This window comes from Theropithecus gelada, chromosome 11 (genome assembly GCF_003255815.1).
Source record: "Theropithecus gelada isolate Dixy chromosome 11, Tgel_1.0, whole genome shotgun sequence".
Classification (NCBI taxonomy): domain Eukaryota; kingdom Metazoa; phylum Chordata; class Mammalia; order Primates; family Cercopithecidae; genus Theropithecus; species Theropithecus gelada.
In genome coordinates, this window is record NC_037679.1 from 106,393,556 (window position 1) to 106,412,313 (window position 18,758).

Sequence of the window (18,758 nt, forward strand, 5' to 3'; positions counted from 1 at the left end):
AACTTTCATAACATAGAAAAACTCTGCTCCTTTCCAGGTTGGTTTCCATCCCTTTCAGTCGTAAATGTCACAAGATAGTATCTTTATACAGGGTGTGTCCAAAATATAAACTAATACTTTTTTAATGTAGTAATCTCTCAAATTACGTTAAAAAAACACAAAATACGGAGTTATGAACTAAAGTTACAATAACATTAGCTTTTAGACTAATTTTACAATGTAGAAAGCCAAAAGTAGAGTTTGTAGCTTTACCCATGTAAATACATGGGCTTTTTTTTTTTTTTTTTTTTTTTTTTTTGAGACAGAGTCTTGCTCTGTCACCCAGGCTGGAGTGCAGTGGCACGATCTTGGCTCATGGCAAGCTCTGCCTCCCGGGGTTCACGCCATTCTCCTACCTCAGCCTGCCTAGTAGCTGGGACTACAGGTGTCCACCACCACGCCCAGCTAATTTTTTTGTATTTTTAGTAGAGACGGGGTTTCACCGTGTTAGCCAGGATGGTCTCAATTTCCTGACCTCGTGATCTGCCCACCTCGGCCTCCCAAACTGCTGGGATTACAGGCGTGAGCAATACATGGGCTTTTGTAATTTGCCATATATTTACCTTTACTGAGATCTTTATTTCTTCATTGGACTGTATAGTGTGCTTTCATTTCAACCTGCAGGACTCCCTTTAGCATTTCTTGCAGAGCAGGTGTAGTGTTAAGAAACTCCCTCTGCTTTTTTGTTTTTGTTTTTTGTTTTTTTTTTTTTCCCCCTAACTCATACTGTCTTACTTTCTCCCTCACTTTTAAAGGATAGTTTTACTGGATATAAAATTCTTGCTTGACAGGTTTTGTTTTTTTTTCTTTTAGCAGTTTCCCACCTTATGGCCCCCTAGGTTTCTGATGAGAAATCTGTTGATAATCTTATTAAGGTTCCCTTTTATATGATCAGTTGGTTTACTTTTGATGCTTTCAAATTTCTCTTTGTCTTTTTGTTTGTTTTTTGAGACAGAGTCTCATTCTGTCACCCAGGCTAGAGCGCAGTAATGCAATCTCAGCTCACTACAACCTCTGCATCCCAGGCTCAAATGATCCTCCTGCCTTAGCCTCCCAAGTAGCCGGGACTACAAGCATCTGCCACCATGCCTGGCTAATTTTTATATTTTTTTGTAGAGATGGGGTTTCGCCATGTTGTCCAGGCTGGTCTCAAACTCCTGACCTCAAGTGATCTGCCCACCTTGGCCTCCCAAAGTGCTTGGATTACAGGCGTGAGCCACTGCGCCTGGCCCTTTCTAAAGGTTGGTTATAATGTGTCCTGGTGTGGGTCTCTGAATCCTATTTTGAGTTTGTTGAGCTTCTTGGATGTTTATATTCATCTCTTTCATCAAATTTGGGATGTTTTTTGCCATTGTTTCTTCAGATGTTTTCTCTTTCCCTTTCTCTTTCTGTTTTCCTTTTGGGACTCCCACAATGCATATGGTTATCCACTTGATGGTGTCTCATCAATCCCTTAGATCAGTTCACTTTTCCTTGATCTTTTTTCTTTCTGTTCCTCAGACTAGATCATATTCACTGTCCTTCATTATTCACTCATTCTTCCTTCTGCCTGCTCAAATCTGCCTTTGAATCCCTGCGGTGAGTTTTTCCTATCAGTTATTTCAGCTCCAGAACTTATTTTTCATTTCTTTTTAGGTTTTCTGTCTCTTTACTGATATTTTCCATTTGTTTATACATTGTTGTCTTGGCTTTCTCCATGTCTTCTTTAGCTCTTTGAGCATCTTTAAGACAGTTGTTTTAAAGTCTTTGTCTAGTAGATTTGCCATTGTCTTTTTTCAGGGACAATATCTGTTGGTTTATATTTTTCCTTTGAATGAGCCATATGTTACTGTTTCTTTGTATGACTTGTGATTTTTTTTTTAATTGGACATTTAAATCCTGTAATATGGTAACTCTGGAAACAGATTCTCCCTCTTCCCTGGGTTTGCTGTTTTTTGGGTTTATTTTTGGTTTTTGATTGTTACAGGATGTGTCTGTGCCAAGAATCAGCCTGAGGTATACATGTTAGGTCTCCTCAGATCTTTTCTGAGCCTGTGCTCTTCCCTGGGCATGCACAGCAACTTTCTCATTTCCCCTATATATGTGGTTGCTTTTGAATATCCTGGTCTTTAATGTCCAGCTCCCAGAGAGGGAAAAAGAAAAAAGTGAAGGAGGGGAAAAAAGATGCTCCCCCTTTTAATCCTCTGGAAGTCACTTCAACATGAGTGGGAGGACCTTGCAGCAGTGTGGTGGAGGTGGAATAACAGTGACTACTGTCTGTCTGTCTGCACCTTTGTAATCAGAAGCAGCCATCATTGATCAGAGCATAGATCCATATTTAGAGGACAGGGTCCTTTTCTCCCCCACTGTCTCCCACAAACTGTGTGCAAGCCACTCCAGGAATAAGTGCATAGTTGCCTGCAGTGGGGCTGGGAGCTTTGGGATGGGTAGGTGCTATTATGATGACAGCTGAAATTGACTGAAAGTAATTATAATTTATCATTGAGGCCTTCCTCTGGATGATGCAAACCTTCAATAGACTCTAGAGCTACAAAATAGTTATATCAGACGGAGTGCACCAGTGCAGTTATTTAGTTGGGAAGACAAATTCCTGGTGCTTCCTACCACAGTCTTCCCCAAATTCCCTCTATGGTTCCTTTTCTTAAGAACCCCCATACTGTTTTCCTCAGAAGATGTACCATTTTACATTCTTACCAGCAGTGCACAAGGGTTCCAAGGATATGGAGAACATCCTTGCCAACACTTGTTATTTTCTGTTGTTTGGATAAATAGCCATCCTAATGATTAAGTGGTATCTCATTGTGTTTTGTATTTCCCTCATGATTAGTGATTTCGAGCATCCTTCTTGTGCTTGTTGGCAATCTGTATATCTTCTTTGGAGAAATGTCTATTTAAGTCCTTTGCCCAATTGGGTGGTTTGTTGTTTTATCTTTTTAATTTTAGCTCCTTTTCATGTTTGCTTTCCTTATAAATAACTCCTGCTTCTTGTAATCTGCTTGAGAATGAGGTCATTTCTTTGCTATTTCCTACTGCGCTAGTACATAGTAGTGTGTGCCTGGTAAATACTTACAGAGGTAGGATAGGCCAGTCATACAGCCAGGTTTTGAAAGCCTGCTTAATTGACTGCTACAGTTGGTGACTGGGGACTTTGGAACAGTGAGGCAATTAATACGAATTGTGTGCCTCCTCTGTGCTAGGTGCTGCCGTAGGCATAACTTTATATAATTCCCGTCATACTCCTTTAATACATGTCACACTTACAGATGAAGGATTTGAATTAAGGGAAGTTAAATTTAGACTCCCTCAACATCACACAGGTAGTAAATGGCAATCCTTGGATTCCAATTCCAGGTCTACCTGACTCCACACTTTTTCATTATACTGTGCTGTCTCTCTTTCCTAGTCTGGTAAGTTCAAACAGAGAGCAAGCCTGTAAAATTGTTAGGGTGGATGAGCAGTTGAAGATTTACTTAATAAGAGACAGAGAATCTTGCTGTATTGCCCAGGCTGGCTTTGAACTTTTAGGCTTAAGCAATCCTCTCACCTCTGCCTATGAAGTAGTTGGTAACTACAGCCTACTCCATTTTACGTAATTATTTGAGAGGAAAAGGTAGAGATTGTGAAATGCTAATTTTATAGCAGTGAACAGGATTCCTTGAAGACACTGAGGTGTGTTGTTTGTGGATGCTGATGACCTTTGGAAATGCTGTGTCTACTTTTGGGTGTGACATCCTCTGTTCTTGCTTCTTTGGTACCATAAATTAGTGCCAAATGGGTGCCTAACATAGAAGGATGAAGTGCTTTTCATTGCTTACCACAAATTCCCTTGAACCCTTTACTTCTCTGAGATTTAAGAAATGCAAGAATAAAGGGAACAGAGTTTTATCAAAATCCTATTGTGTGCTAGGCAAACCCTAGAAGAGACGTGATTATTATCTTGCTTTTACATATGAGAAAATTGAGGCTCAAAGCTGTAAGGTAAATTGTCCAGATGCACACAGCTAATAAATAGAGGAGCTGAATTCAGCTTTTTCCATGCTGCCTCCATTAAAAAGTTCCTCTTTCTTGCCCTCTGGTGGGCTTCGGAGGTCCTGGGAGAAATGTTTGTATCCTCACCAAACGTTGTGGTGGGTGAGCATCTTACATGGGGCTTGTTCTGCACTTGCAGTTTCTTCTGCCACATGGTTTAACCAAAGCAATGATGTTTGCCATTGCCCCTTCGAGGTTAGTACTCCTCTGAGGTGACAGAGTGGGGACAAAAGTTCAAAAGAAATCCGCTTTAGAAAGCACCCTTTTTCTAAGTATCCTGAAGGAATCAGTCACTAACACACATCACAAAATTCTCTCTAAGTTGGGAAGATGTTTTTAGACTTTCCTTTTCTTTAAGAAGAGAAGGGAGTGCCTTTGGAAACTAGAGTTTAAGTAAAGGATACACATAGCTTAAATGCTTTTATCTTTGAAATATACTATGACCAATAGACTCAAAAATAAATTTCTTATTAGTTTTGGGGGTATCAGAGTCAGTTTGGGCTGCTATAACAGAATACCATAAACTGGGTGGCTTAAACAACAAGCATTTATCTCTGATAGTTCTGGTGGCTGGGAAATCCAAGTTCAAGGTGCCGGCAATTTTGCCTCTGCTGAGGACCTGCTCCCTGGTTTGCAGATGGCCATCGTCTTGCTGTGGCCTTACATGGCTGGGAACAGAAAGAGTGAAGGGAGGCTCTCATGTCTCTTCTTCTAGTGACACTAGTCCCATTCATGAAGCCTCCACATTCATGATATACTCACCCTTTAAAGTCCCCACCTCCTAATACCATTACACTGGGGATTAGGATTTCAACATAGGAAATTTGGGGGAACACAAACATTCAGTCCATACAGGGGAATTTCTTTTTTCAGAATCTGATGTTTAATTGTACCTTCACAGTAACTTTTGTCAAAGTTATATTTAATTTCTGCTTCCTGGATTCTGTAGCAGGAAATGGAGCTTGTTATGTGCCCCAATATTTGTAATACTGATTTCTAGTCTGAGAAGTATCTAAGCCTCTCAGAGTTAAGGAATTCGGTTTGGTATTATGTGGCTCTGCACTGTGCTATAGAAAAACTGGGGGTTTCCTCCCACCTGACATTTCAGAATGAAAAAGATCACTCAGCAGAATATTTCCCACACTTCTAACCCTGATGATTTTTCCACTCAACACTTTACACAAAGAGGTGGGTACAGATGGTAGTTTGCCGGATCTATGGAATATTCAGTCTTGGTCTTCACTCACTCCCTGGAGGCTACTCCTCGTTCTTTTATAAACAAAGTGGTTTAAACAGGATCTTAGGAAATATCTCCAGTATTTACCATTTGCAAACCTAACCCTTAATATATGGAATCCGTTAGATCAGGTTTTTAACTCAATAAACATCTTTGGTTGCATCACCGTGTTAAACTAAAGAAGTAGAAAACTGAAGGCAATGGCCCTGTTCCTTAACTGTAAGGAACATGTAATTTAGAAACTTCTTCTCTTTAACATGAAAAACTAACCATAAGTACATAGATCAACATTCTTCTTTATGGCATATTAGGAGTGAAGTGTCATGATGTTATGGTTTTTTTAACGGCTCAGTAAAAGAAAAAAAATTATATAGTGAGATGAAGTAGATATGACAAAATATTAGTTGTTGAATCTAGATGGTGCGTATTTGGGTATACATTTTTTCCCTACTTTTCTACATTTAAAAATTTTCATAATAAAGGGTAAAGCAGAAAAATCCTAAGTATAAATAACATTTATAAAACTATACAAAAAATAATTTCAAGGGTGGTATGTGGTTCTATTAATGGTAAGGGTTTAGGTAATTATTGGAGTTGGTAGGAAATAATTAAAATAGGAGTATAAATCCAGAGGCCCGCAGAGGCCAGGCGGGTAATATGGGTGAGTGGAGCTGCCGGGCATTAGACAGGAGTGAGATGGTGGGGACTGAGCAAACAGGCAAGTGGACAACTCATTGAAAGCATTCCAAAAATTTAAAAAATCTTAATGTGCATTCAGAATGAAACACTTCAGAGGGCTGGCAGTTTATGGTCTCCTCAAAATGACAAAATTTACCATCTCTGAATTTACCCAGCTTTCTGTCCTTCTCTCTACTTTCAGAAGATGCAGGAGAGGCGTAGCTATCAATACTAGAAGGAGATGGTTTCCTGGCACAAGAGGGTGATGGGAAAACATTGTATCCAATGCCTCTAGAGTTTGCCTGGGTTGCCACAACTTTGTTGCTTAAGGAATGGAAAATGTGGCCCATCTTCTTATTTTCTCTGTCCTGTCTTGCTCCTTCTATGACCTGGGGCAGGATTTGCGGTGGGTTTATGGAGATTCCTATGAGTCAAGGAAGCACATTCTGAGGATAGACTCATGCACCTGGGTTTTGTTTTTAGATGGTTAGAGGGAGGGTGCAATTGTGATTTATAAGAATGACTTAAAGTGTAATTCCTTTGATTTTGAAGTTGGCTAGGCAACTTAATTGGAACATCCTAGTGTGCCTGTTAGACCTGGCAGCCTTCTCAAAATCCCCCTCCTACTTCGCTCATTTCCCTCACCGTCCAACTTTTTCTCAAGAGGTAGAAGTGAGAGTTCTGTTTTGTGAGCTAAGGTTGGCTTCTGGGCCCTCTGCTTGAGCCACCTGACAGCTTGGGGTGGCCCTGTAGCCTTCCTCCACCTCATTCTGCAATTCAGGCTCCCAAATGTCTTCTGAAGCGTGGAAGAGCTTCCTCATGCATGTTAGAAGAGCAGATTCAGACTGAGACAAGGACTCACTCTTAGGCATATATGCAGCCTACAGAGACCCTGAGAAGCCTTTTTCCTCCTAATATCTTCCTAGACTTATGCTTTCTTTGGAATTCCAGCAATAGCACTGCATACTCTTACTAGGGTAAGAGAACATTTTGTGTACCAGGTGCTATACTAGACATGAGATAAAAGATAAGCAAAATGTGGTCCCTGTCTTCAACCAGCTCACTGTTTGTTATACCACTTTAATCACTTTAGAGAAATTTTTTTTTTTTTTTTTTTTTTTTGAGATGGAGTCTTGCTCTGTCCCCGGGCTGGAGTGCAGTGGCATGATCTCGGCTCACTGCAAGCTCCGCCTTCTGGGTTTACGCCATTCTCCTGCCTCAGCCTCCTGAGTAGCTGCGACTACAGGCACCCACCACCACGCCCGGCTAAATTTTTTGTATTTTTAGTAGAGACGGAATTTCACCATATTAGCCAGGATGGTCTCGATCTCCTGACCTCGTGCTACGGCCTCCCAAAGTTCTGGGATTACAGGCATTAGCCACCATGCCCAGCTGAGAAAATGTTTTAAGATGTGTTCGGCCATATGAACTTTGGTGAGAATTAAAGATGAGGTTTTTACTTGTAGAGTAGGGGGCACTTGGGATGGGTGAAGAAGGGAGAACTGCCTCTAAAGGTCTTACTCATAGATGAGGAAAGACCTCAGCTACTTTTTGTTAAAATGAGTTTATTTATTTAAAAAATATTTAAGGGGGAAATGCATTCATTTGGTTTAAAAAGTTCTGTTAAAAATATACTATGAAATTCCCCCTCCTTACCCCTTGCCTCCATGTAATTCTTATATGTCATTTCAGAGTTTATTTATGTAAATATAAGCAAATCTGAACATACACTCTTATTTACTTGCACCCCAACCCCCATTTTTATGCAATGATAGCACACTCTATGCATCTATATACCTTTAAAAAAAATTATGTCTTATGGAGATTTTTTTCCATGTAAGTACATAGAGAGCGCCCTCATTCTTTTCTTTGTTCATGTAATACCATTTATAGATTTACCTTGATTTAATTAACAAACCCTCTATTCCGGGACATTGCGGTGTTTGCTGACCTTTGCTGTTACAATCACTGCTGCAGTGGACACTCTTGTATATACATTAGACATCATTTAGCATGTGTGCTACTGTGTGTGTAAATTCCTAGTGGTGAAGTTGTTGCATCAGAGGCTATGCATTTGTAATTTTGTTATCCATGCCAAGTTGCCCTCCTCCATATGGTGTTAACAACTTACACGCTAAGCAGCAAAGCCAGTTTCCTCACAGCTCCACCTACAAAGTATTTTTCATGCTTTTCATTTTTACTGATTTGACAGGTGAAAAATGGGCTTGCGGTAAAGTTTCCATTTGTTTTTCTTACTATAAGTGAGGTTGTGCATTTTTTTTTTTTATAGTTGAGGTATTGCTATTTCCTTTTCTGTGAAATATCTTTTCATATCTTTTGTTCATCTTTCTTTTGCTAATGTTTTTGTTTTTTTGTTTTTGTTTTTTTGAGATGGAGTCTCGCTCTGTTGCCCAGGCTGAAGCGCAGTGGCATGATCTCGGCTCACTGCAAGCTCCGCCTGTGGTTTCAAGTGATTCTCCTGCCTCAGCCTCCTGAGTAGCTGGGAATGCAGGCGCCTGCCACCGTGCCTGACTCATTTTTGTATTTTTAGTAGAGACGGGGTTTTACCATGTTGGCCAGGATAGTCTTGATCTCTTGACCTCGTGATCTGCCCACCTCGGCCTCCCAAAGTGCTAGGATTACAGGCGTGAGCTACCACGCCCGGCCCTTTTGCTAATTTTTAATTTGCCAATTTCTTTTATTTCCTTTCCTTTCCTTTTCCTTTCCTTTCCTTTCCTGAGATGGAGTCGCGATCTTGGCTCACTTCAGCCTTTGCCTTCCGGGTTCAAGAGAGTCTTCTGCCTCAGCCTCCCAAGTAGCTGGGACTGCAGGCGCACGCCACCACGCCCAGCTACTTTTTGTATTTTTAGTAGAGATGGGGTTTCACCGTGTTGGCCAGGCTGGTCTTGAACTCCTGACCTCAGGTGATCTGCCTGCCTCAGCCTCCCAAAGTGCTGGGATTACAGGTGTGAACCACCCTGCCCAGCCTTATTTGCCAATTTCTAGGCACTTTTTATATATTAGGAAGTTTACCCTATGTGATATGAGTTATCACAATAGGAGGAAAAGGCTTCCTGGGGTCTCTGCAGGTTTTTAATTTTCCCCAGATTTGGGGTATTCTTTTTGTATTTTAAATTTTAACTTGTGTTTGTTGTCATGAGGAGTCTTGGTTTGTGTATTGTTGAATTTATCACTGTTTCCTTTATGGCTTTTGCGTTATCCTGGTTCACTATTAATGGCACACAATCATTCATTCCTTTTTCCATGGTGCCTCCTTCCTCTTTTCCTCTTTCAATTTCGGATTGACAGCAAAACACTTTTGGTATCTTCCCCCAAGTTTGCGTTCCTGGAAATGTATTTCTCGTCAGTGATAGGGTAGCCCTTGATAGTTTTGTTAGGAGATTTTAGTGGTCTGTAGAATTCCCATTTTCTTGGTACAGGCACTCTGGGAAACTGACAGTTTCTTATAAAACTAAACATGAAATTACCATATGACCCAGCAGTTGCATTCTTGGGCATTTATCCCAGAGAAATGAAAACTTCTGTTTACACAAAAACCTGTACATGACAGCTCACAGCAGACTTGCTTGTAATAGCCCCGAACTGGAAACAACCCAGATGTCCTCCAGTGGGTGAATGGTGAAACAAACTCTGATACATACATACCATGGAATACTACTCAGAATTAAAAAAAGAATTAACCACTGATATATCAACAACATAGACAAATCTCTAAAGTTTTATGTTGGGCAAATAAAAAGATCCAATCCCAAAAGCTTACATGATGTATTATTTCATTTATATAACACTTTTGAAAGGACAAAATGTTAGAAATGGTGAACGGATTAATGGTTAACAGTGTTTTAAAGATGGAAAGGGGGATGAGAGGAAGAGTGGGGTAGGTCTAGTTATAAAAGCAGCACAAGAAATCTTTGTGGTGATGGAACTTTTCAGCATCTGACCATAGTGGTGAATACATGAACCTGTGTATGGGGAAAAGTTGTACAGAACTAAATACAGACACAAATGAGTGCAAATAAAATGAGGAAATCTGGGCCGGGCACAGTGGCTCATGCCTGTAATCCTAGCACTTTGGAAGGCTGAGGCAGGCGGATCACCTTAGGTCAGGAGTTTGAGATCAGCCTGGCCAACATGGTGAAACCCTGTCTCTACTAAAAAATACAAAAATTAGGCAGGAATGGTGGCACATGCCTGTAATCCTAGCTACTCAGGAGCCTGAGGCGTGAAAATTGCTTGAACAAGGTTGCAGTGAGCTGAGGAGATCATTCCACTGTGCTCCAACCTGGAAGACAGAGCGAGACCGTGTCTCAAAAAAAAAGGAAATCTGCCCAGGTGCAGCCGCGTTCTCTGGTAGTCCCAGCTACTTGGGAGGCCGAGGTGGGAGGATCTCTTGAGCTCAGGACTTTGAGGCCAGCCTCAGCAACAAGGGGAGATACCATCTGTAAACCAAAAAAGGGAGGGATGGGTAGGAAATCTGAATAAGATCAGATTATATATATGGATTATATCTATGTCAATATCCTGGTTGTGATATTGTACCATAGTTTTACAAGATGTTACCATTGAGGGAAATTGGGTAAAGGGGGCACGGGATCCTGTACATAGGATCTCAATAAAAATTTCAATTAAAAAGTCCCAATTTCTGCTAAACTGGATTCACCAAAACATACTGCCTGGAAGCAGGTTCAGTTCAAGTAACTGGTGCTCTCCTGTGTTAGGACTTGCAGTGCAGCAGCTGAGCAGTGGAATGTGGAGGAGCCTAGCAGTGCCTTGGGTTCCAGCCCTGTACTCTGCTCTGTCTCAGAAGATCTGAGAGCATCGACCAGCATTTCCCAGGATTCTCTGGGACAGCCCCGCTGGGTAGCCCTTCGTACAGCCTGTCTGGAGGGAAAGAATACTGGCTTCAGCTCTAATATATCAGAACAGTGTGGGGTGGATGTTGGTGGTTGGGGACAGTGGGGAAGGGTTCCCAAGATGAGCTTTGGCCAGGTGAGGTGGCTCACACTGAGGCGGGAGGATCGCTTGAGCCCAGAAGTTTGAGACCAACCTGGGCAGCAAAACCCCATCTCTACTAAAAATACAAAAACTAGCTGGGTGTGGTAACAAGTGCCTGTGGTCTCAGCTACTCTGGAGGCTGAGGTAGGAAGGCTTGGGTCCAGGAGGTCAAGGTTGCAGTGAACTGAGATCGCAACAGAGCAAGACTCTGTCTCAAAAAAAAAAAAAGGAGCTTTGCTGTGCCCTGCACGTGACCTACTGTCATATGTATTCTGTGTTCCTTATGCTGTAGCATTGGCTCTGCTATGAGACAGAGTGGCCTGGCATATGGTAGGGGGATCACTGGGATCCCCAAGACCCTGCTAGGGAATCTCTGAAGTCAAAACTATTTTTGTAATAATACTTAGACATTATTTGCAAATCATGCTCATTCTCTTACACAAGTGTCCAGTGGAGTTTTCCAGAGGCTCAATGATGTGAAATGGCAACAGATTAAATGCAGAACCAGCTATGAGATTCCAGCTGTTTTCTATTAAGGCAGACATTAAAAAGACATTTAAAAAAATAAACCAGTGGCATCATTTCACTTTTTTGTTTTGGAAGAATATTTTCCTTAAAATGTTATTTTTGTTAATGTATAAAGGAATTATCATTATATTTAAATGATATAATATTTAAGAATGTTCTCCGTTTTAATTTTTATAGGTGAATATCAAAAGATATAATTCACATAAAAGCTCTTTGGGGTCCTTGGTAATTTTTGAGAGTGTAGGGGTTCTGATAATTGAGAATTGTTTCTTTGGCAGAAAGCAACAGGCTTAATTTCTAGACTGGGCTTGGCTTTGTGAATGTGGGCATCATTTGGCCTCTTCAATTGATTTCTTCTCCTGAAAATGCTATTAATTGCCCTGCTACATACCTATGAAAATATAATCCTCTATGCAAATATAGGGGAGATTAATGGCTGCATGGCTAAACTGGTGTTGAAAGAAAATGTAAAGAATGAGTTTCTGGCCTGTTAGCTGACAGTCTGTTTACTTGTTAAATGTCTTCATTTTAGCATCTCCTAGCAGTTTCTGTATACATTTGATTTCTTTTTCTCAGTTTTTCAGAAAACCATTTTAATTATTTTAAAAAATTATATTCACGCATTTTCTTTTCTTTTCTTTTCTTTTTTTTTTTTTGAGACAGAGTCTTGCTCTGTTGCATAGGCGAGATCTGCTCTCACTGCAAGCTCCGCCTCCCGGGTTCACACCATTCTCCTGCCTCAGCCTCCTGTGTAGCTGGGACTATAGGCGCCCGCCACCGCACCCAGCTGATTTTTGTATTTTTAGTAGAGATGGGGTTTCACCGTGGTAGGATGGTCTTGATCTCCTGACCTCGTGATCCGCATGTCTCGGCCTCCCAAAGTGCTGGGATTACAGGCGTGAGCCACCGCGCCCAGCCCACATTTTCAATTAATACGGGATTTATATTCCTAGTACCTTGAAGTGAGGTGATAAGGTCAGGAGCTCTGTTCTTGGAGAAACCACTCACTAGCTATGCGACTTTTGGAAAGTTACTTAACTTCTCTGCGTCTTGGCTTCCTCCTGTGTAAATGGAGCTAATAATACCTCACTTTCCAGGGCAGTTGTGAATATGAAAAATAGTGCACAGGAAGCAGTTAGCAAAAGTGCTTGGCACATAACAGATGCTTCATAAATAATAATTGCAACGATTGTCATTAACATATAGCAAAAGATGGAAGATTAAATTGAAGTCTTACTCTGTCTTCAGTGAACTTATTAAACTACTTTATTCACAAGTTTGTTAGCAGTCATTTTAATTTCATTTTTTTCTCCTTCAAAGGGCTATTGAGTGGCCAGACTTCCCCAACAAATGCCAAATTGGAGAAACTGGACTCTCAGCAGGTGTTGCAACTCTGCCTCCGATATCAAGATCACCTGCATCAGTGTGCAGAGGCTGTTGCTTTTGACCAGAATGCTTTGGTTAAACGTATCAAAGAGGTAATGTGCTCCGGGAAAATAACATTGCTGACTGGTTATTATGATTCTCTGCAACTCTGGATGCCATCTTAAAACTTGACATTTGTCACTATTGCTTTAAGGAGATTGCTTTTTCCTAGCAGTAAAATGTGATGATGAAAATAGTGGTCCACAGAGCTGGGCTAATTTACAGTTTGAATCGTGATCACCACCGATTTGCTTGGCCAAGTTGCTTAACTTCTTTCTCTTTGTCTCAGTTTCCTCATGTGAAAAATGGGGCTAATAGTAGTAACTTACCCCAAGGGTTGAGTGACAGATTGCTCAGTAAGTGTTAGCTATTATTAGTTTGTGTAAAGTCTTGCCATACTAATTTGCTCTAGCCACCATTCTATCTTTGAATTGACTGTAATCGTTTCCTGTGTGTAATTTATATTTTGTTTCCCGGCACATTATAATTTCTTTCAAAGCAGGAGTCTTGATACGAAAAGCTCCGGTGATTCTTAATGGTTTTATGGAAACAATTATGCCTATTTAACCCACAAAGTTTTTAAAGGAAAGAAGCAATGTAATTCATGTGAAAGTACTTAGTAAACTGAAGCGCATGCTACAAATGTTGTATAATTATCAATCGCAGTAAATAGGTACTTCCTTTAAGCACTTAAATGTATCATTGACCAGCTGCTGCACAGCACAGTTCTAGGGGCACAAAGGAATAAGTGAATACATTTTCCAAAGTTTTCAGTCAAGAAAAGCTTTATATTTCTGACACCTCAATGTACTGTAATATCAAGGGAATGTTAGGAGCTGTTTATTGGAGAAACCACTTATGTGAATGGCACTCCCAGATTTGTTTTAACAACATGGCCCTTTAACTCTGGTGAGAGAAGATGATGGACATGGAGAAACAAGCAATGGGGCAAGAATCACTGCAGATTAACAATTTTTATTTAGCAATGGAGGTAGTACATCCTTGAGACTACAAAGTAGTCATTAGTTGTATTGGCAGATTTAAATTTGCCAACGTCTCCAACATTTTAGTACTTAGCTTTCATAAAATGTTGCATGCATATACTCTTCTCTCATGGGTTAAATACTATTATTTGGAAAACTATTAAACATGACCTTTGATATTGCTTTTCATTGATGTGGCTTTGCAGATATTATAAACTTATTTTACTATATTATGGTCTACCAAGCTTTAATTTCCAAACATGACTATTCATTGGCATCATGTGGGTTTTTTGTTTGTTTTAATACTTAGTTCTCCCCTCCTCCCAGTATGTCTAGGTGTGGTTTGTGAATCATTATTTTAGTAAGATAATATGATTTGGCTGTGTCCCCACCCAAATCTCCTCTTGAATTATAGCTTCCGTAATTCCCACACGTCATGGGAGGGACCTGGTGGGAGGTAATTGAATCCTGCGGGAGGCTCTTTCCCATGCTGTTCTCGTGATAGTGAATAAGTCTTACGAGATCTGATGGTTTTATAAAGGCGAGTTCCCCTACACAAGCTCTCTTGCCTGCCACCATGTAAGATGTGACTTTGCTCTTTCTTCACCTTCCACCATGATTGTGATGCCTCCCCAGCCATGTGGAACTGTGAGTCCATTAAATCTCTTTCCTTTGTAAATTACCCAGTCTTTTGTATGTCTTTATGAGCAATGTGAGAACAGACTAATACATAAGGTTACCAAATGATACTGATGCCACCCTCTGTTAGCTGGGATGTGGGAACCAGTGGTCTTAAGCACTATTTCTAAAATAAGTTCTACAAAACTAGTCCCATGTAAAGAAGGTCAAACGTTTTGCATATTCCCTCACCACCGCTTGTAAAATCACAAAGCATATTATTTCACTTAAAGTTCTTAGGAGTCTCACAGTAAAGAAAGCCAGACTTTTGAAACTTATTTGACCTCAGAACACTTATCTTAGGGAACATCTATTAACATCTCATAAAGTAGTGATTTTAGAACATTCTTTGGGAAATGCTATTGTAGACGTAAGACTTTACCTTTTTAATTTTTTTAGAGACAGAGTCTCATACTGTCGCCGAGGCTGGTGTTTAGTGATACATTCATAGCTCACTGCAACCTTGAACTGCTGGGCAGAAGCGATTCTCCAACCTCAGCTTCCTGACTAGCTTAGGACTACAGGTATATGCCACCATGCCTGGCTATGTTGTCCAGGATGTTTTCTTTTTTTTTTTTTTTTTTGAGACGGAGTCTCGCTCTGTCGCCCAGGCTGGAGTGCTGTGACCGGATCTCAGCTCACTGCAAGCTCCGCCTCCCGGGTTCCCGCCATTCTCCTGCCTCAGCCTCCCGAGTAGCTGGGACTACAGGCGCCCGCCACCGCGCCCGGCTAGTTTTTTGTATTTTTAGTAGAGACGGGGTTTCACCGTGTTAGCCAGGATGGTCTCGATCTCCTGACCTCGTGATCCGCCCGTCTCGGCCTCCCAAAGTGCTGGGATTACAGGTCCAGGATGTTTTCAAACTCCTGAGCTCAAGCGATCCTCCTGCCTCAGCCTCCAAAGCACTGGGATTACAGGTGTGAGCCACTGCCCCCAGCCAGACTTTACCATTTTTTACTGTTGTGCTAGAAGTTAATTAACTATGACATTAATGCTCAGAGAGGAGATCTTAGAATAATAATAAATTGGCTTTTTGGTGCTTATTCTTTTTAAAAAGTCCTTTAAGTTCAAGACCAGCCTGGCCAACTTTGTGAAACACCGTCTCTACTAAAAATACAAAAATTAGCCAAGTGTGGTGGTGCATGCCAGTAGTCCCAGCTACTTGGGAGGCTGAGGCACAAGAATCGCTTGAACCCGGAAAGTGGAGGTTACAGTGAGCCCAGATCATGTCACTGCACTTCAACCAGGGCGACAGAGCCAGATTTCATCTCAAAAAAACAAAACAACAACAACAACAACAACAACAAAAAACCCTCTAATCCATATCTGTTGTTTTGCAGTTTAGCAAAGTATGGTACAGAGAGATTAACTGACTAGTTGTATATCAGAGAGCTGGGGAAAGTGTTTTGTAGCTGGAAATACCAGACAGAGCTTCTATTGTACCACATTTTCAAGACTTGAGAGCAGTGTTTCTCAGCCCTGGCTACATGTTAAAATTACTCGGAAATTTTTTCCTCCCATATATATGAGGGGAAATTTTACACATATACTGAAGAAGACAGAGTAAAAGAAGACAGAGTAACACAGTGAACCTTCATGTAGTCATTACCAGCCACTACAATCATCAACTTGCAAATACTCCTGTTTCATCCGTATCCCTACTCCCTGCCACCCCCAACTGCATATTTTATAGTAAATCCCCAGACATGATTTCATTCATAAATATTTAAGTATATATCTTTAAAAGTGAAGGATTCTTTTTAAAAATAACTTTTAAATTTGAATTAATTTTAGACTTAGAGAAAAGTCACAGAAGTAATTTGAGAGTGTCTATATACCCTGCCCCATGCAGCTTGCCCTAAAGTTAACACTTTACATAAGCTTCATACAGTGATCACCAGGAAATTACTAACAATTAAATGGAGACCTTATTTTGAATTTTACCAGTAATTCCACAAATGAATGACTCAGTCCTTTTGAAAAATATAGTCACAATGCTGTATACCTAAAATATTTAACAATGATACCTTAATTCATTCAGTATAGCTGAGGTGCTGTTAAGAAAAGACTGATGTCTGGGTCTCACTCCAAACAGATTAGATCAAAATCTTTGAAGGGTGATAGGGTTGGGGCGGCGGGATGTTGGGTATTGTTATTTATGAAGGTGCAGTAGGTGATTCTAATATGTAACCAGGTGAAAACCAGTGTTTTGGAGCATTCATTTAAAAATAAACTGAGTTTGGCAGGCGACATGGCTCATGCCTATAATCCCAGCACTTTGGGAGGCCAAGGCAGGCTGATTGCTTGAGCCCAGGAGTTCAAGACCAGCCTAGGCAACATGGTGAAACCTCATCTCTACAAAAAAGACCAAAAAAAAAAAAAAAAAAAATTCCAGGCATGGAGGTGTGTGCCTGTATTCCCAGCTACTTGGGAGATGAGAAGAGGTTGCGGTAAGCTGAGATCTCCACTCCAGCCTGGGCGACAGAGCAAGACCCTGTCTCAAGAAATAAACAGTTTGAAATTCTGTTTGAAGAACTTTGGGATTCACTTTGAATAGTCAGTAGTTACCCAGGACTATTGCAAAACAGAGACCAGCACTCACAGTACTGAGCAATAGCCAGCAGGGCGCTTGGGCAGAGGAGGTGAGCACAGTTTTGGGGCTTTCATTGGTGGTGTAATGTGTCCGTTGTATCTCTGGTGGTGAGTATTAGCAAAGTCCTGAATCATATCCATCCGTCTATGTTCACTTCAGACCTAAGGGTTGAAATTAGTCACTTCCAAATGAGTAAAGCAGAGGATGTCGTTTTGATCAAACACCAACTCTCTGATATTATTCCAGATGTTTCCTGGAAATTTGGTTGGAAAGGTGAGGAAGTAACATAATACTATGTGTTGAAAAGTGAGGGAACTTAATAACCATGGAGAATGTCTGTTAGTGGAAGTATAGAACCGGGACCACCTAGAGGTCCCTAAGATGACAGTACCTGTGATCACTTAAGTCTGCATCAAAGGGAAACATGGCTATAACTATTTCTGATTCAGATAAAAGAAAATCAGAGAGTTGGCTAAGCTTTCCTTATGTTAAATTTGGATGATGCTCTTGAATGAAAAGTTTATGTTTATAGACTTGTGTATGTGAGGGAGAAGAATGGAGGTAATTTACTTTACAATCAGGGAGTCTAGTGAAGTACCTTGACTACTGGTTTCTTTAACGGCGATAGGATGGCCCCTCAGCCAGCACTGTTGAGCAGCTATTGCAGACCCACCTAGTGGGAGGTCCTTTGGGGGTTCCAGAGACATGTAACCTGGTCCCTGCTCTTTGAGAGTTTAGCCTCGATGAGGGAATGTAGATACACAGAACAGAAGTATGAAAGAGGCACTGTTGAAGTGGGTGCTCGTTTGTGATTTATAACTAAAGTTCTGTAAGAGTTAATGATCAGGATATCCTGGAGCAGACGGGGTTTAAGCTAGGTATTTGGGGAAAAAAACCCAGGAGTTGGGAAATGAGAGGCAGAGGGGGGCATTGTGTAGGCTAACAGCTTGGCAGTCTTAGAAGAAAATTAACTTCAGGGCTTCAGGGACAATGAAGAAACTGGCCGGAGTTTCGGTGAGCTTGCTCAGAGAAATCTCTGCATTCGGAACCACGGAAGGTTGGAATTGGAAGGACCTTAGAGACCCTCTGGTCCAGTGCTCTCATTATTCAGATGCAGAAATGAAAGCCTTTTAGAGAAAGTAAGCACTTTGCCCAGGTCACACAGTGAGGTAGTGGCCAAAATTAAATTAAAAGTGGATGAAGATCAAAGGGGAATTTTTGTTTTGCAGGTGGTGCACTGGAACATGTTTACAGGATGAGGGGGAAGAGGCAGAAGAGACGAGATCAAAGATGAAGGAGAAAGGGGGATTCTTGGAGCGAGATCCCTGAGGAGGCAAGAGTTGGAACCCTGTGGGACATTGGTTTTGAGAGAACAGATAGGGCGCAGGCAAGCTTACGGCAGAAGGGTCCCCGGCACAGATCAGTCACACCCAGCAGCTTGTGTATCCTCTGTGGAGAAGAGGGGGGTCATTTGTTGAGTGGTCATGGTGACTGGATACAGTCATGAGTGCCATAAGGCCTTGAGGGCTCAGCTGAGGCAGGGCAACTTGTATT

At 41.1% G+C, this 18,758-nt stretch overlaps 1 protein-coding gene across 3 annotated transcripts in view; it reads left to right on the forward strand.

Moving 5' to 3' along the window:
• BORCS5 (BLOC-1 related complex subunit 5) overlaps window positions 1-18,758 on the forward strand; it is a 107,297-nt gene that overhangs the window by 63,262 nt on the left and 25,277 nt on the right. For all 3 annotated transcript variants that reach the window (XM_025402179.1, XM_025402178.1, XM_025402180.1), the window contains one exon: window positions 12,848-13,005. In XM_025402179.1, coding sequence (XP_025257964.1) covers window positions 12,848-13,005 — 158 coding nt within the window. The remainder of the gene's footprint in view (window positions 1-12,847; window positions 13,006-18,758) is intronic.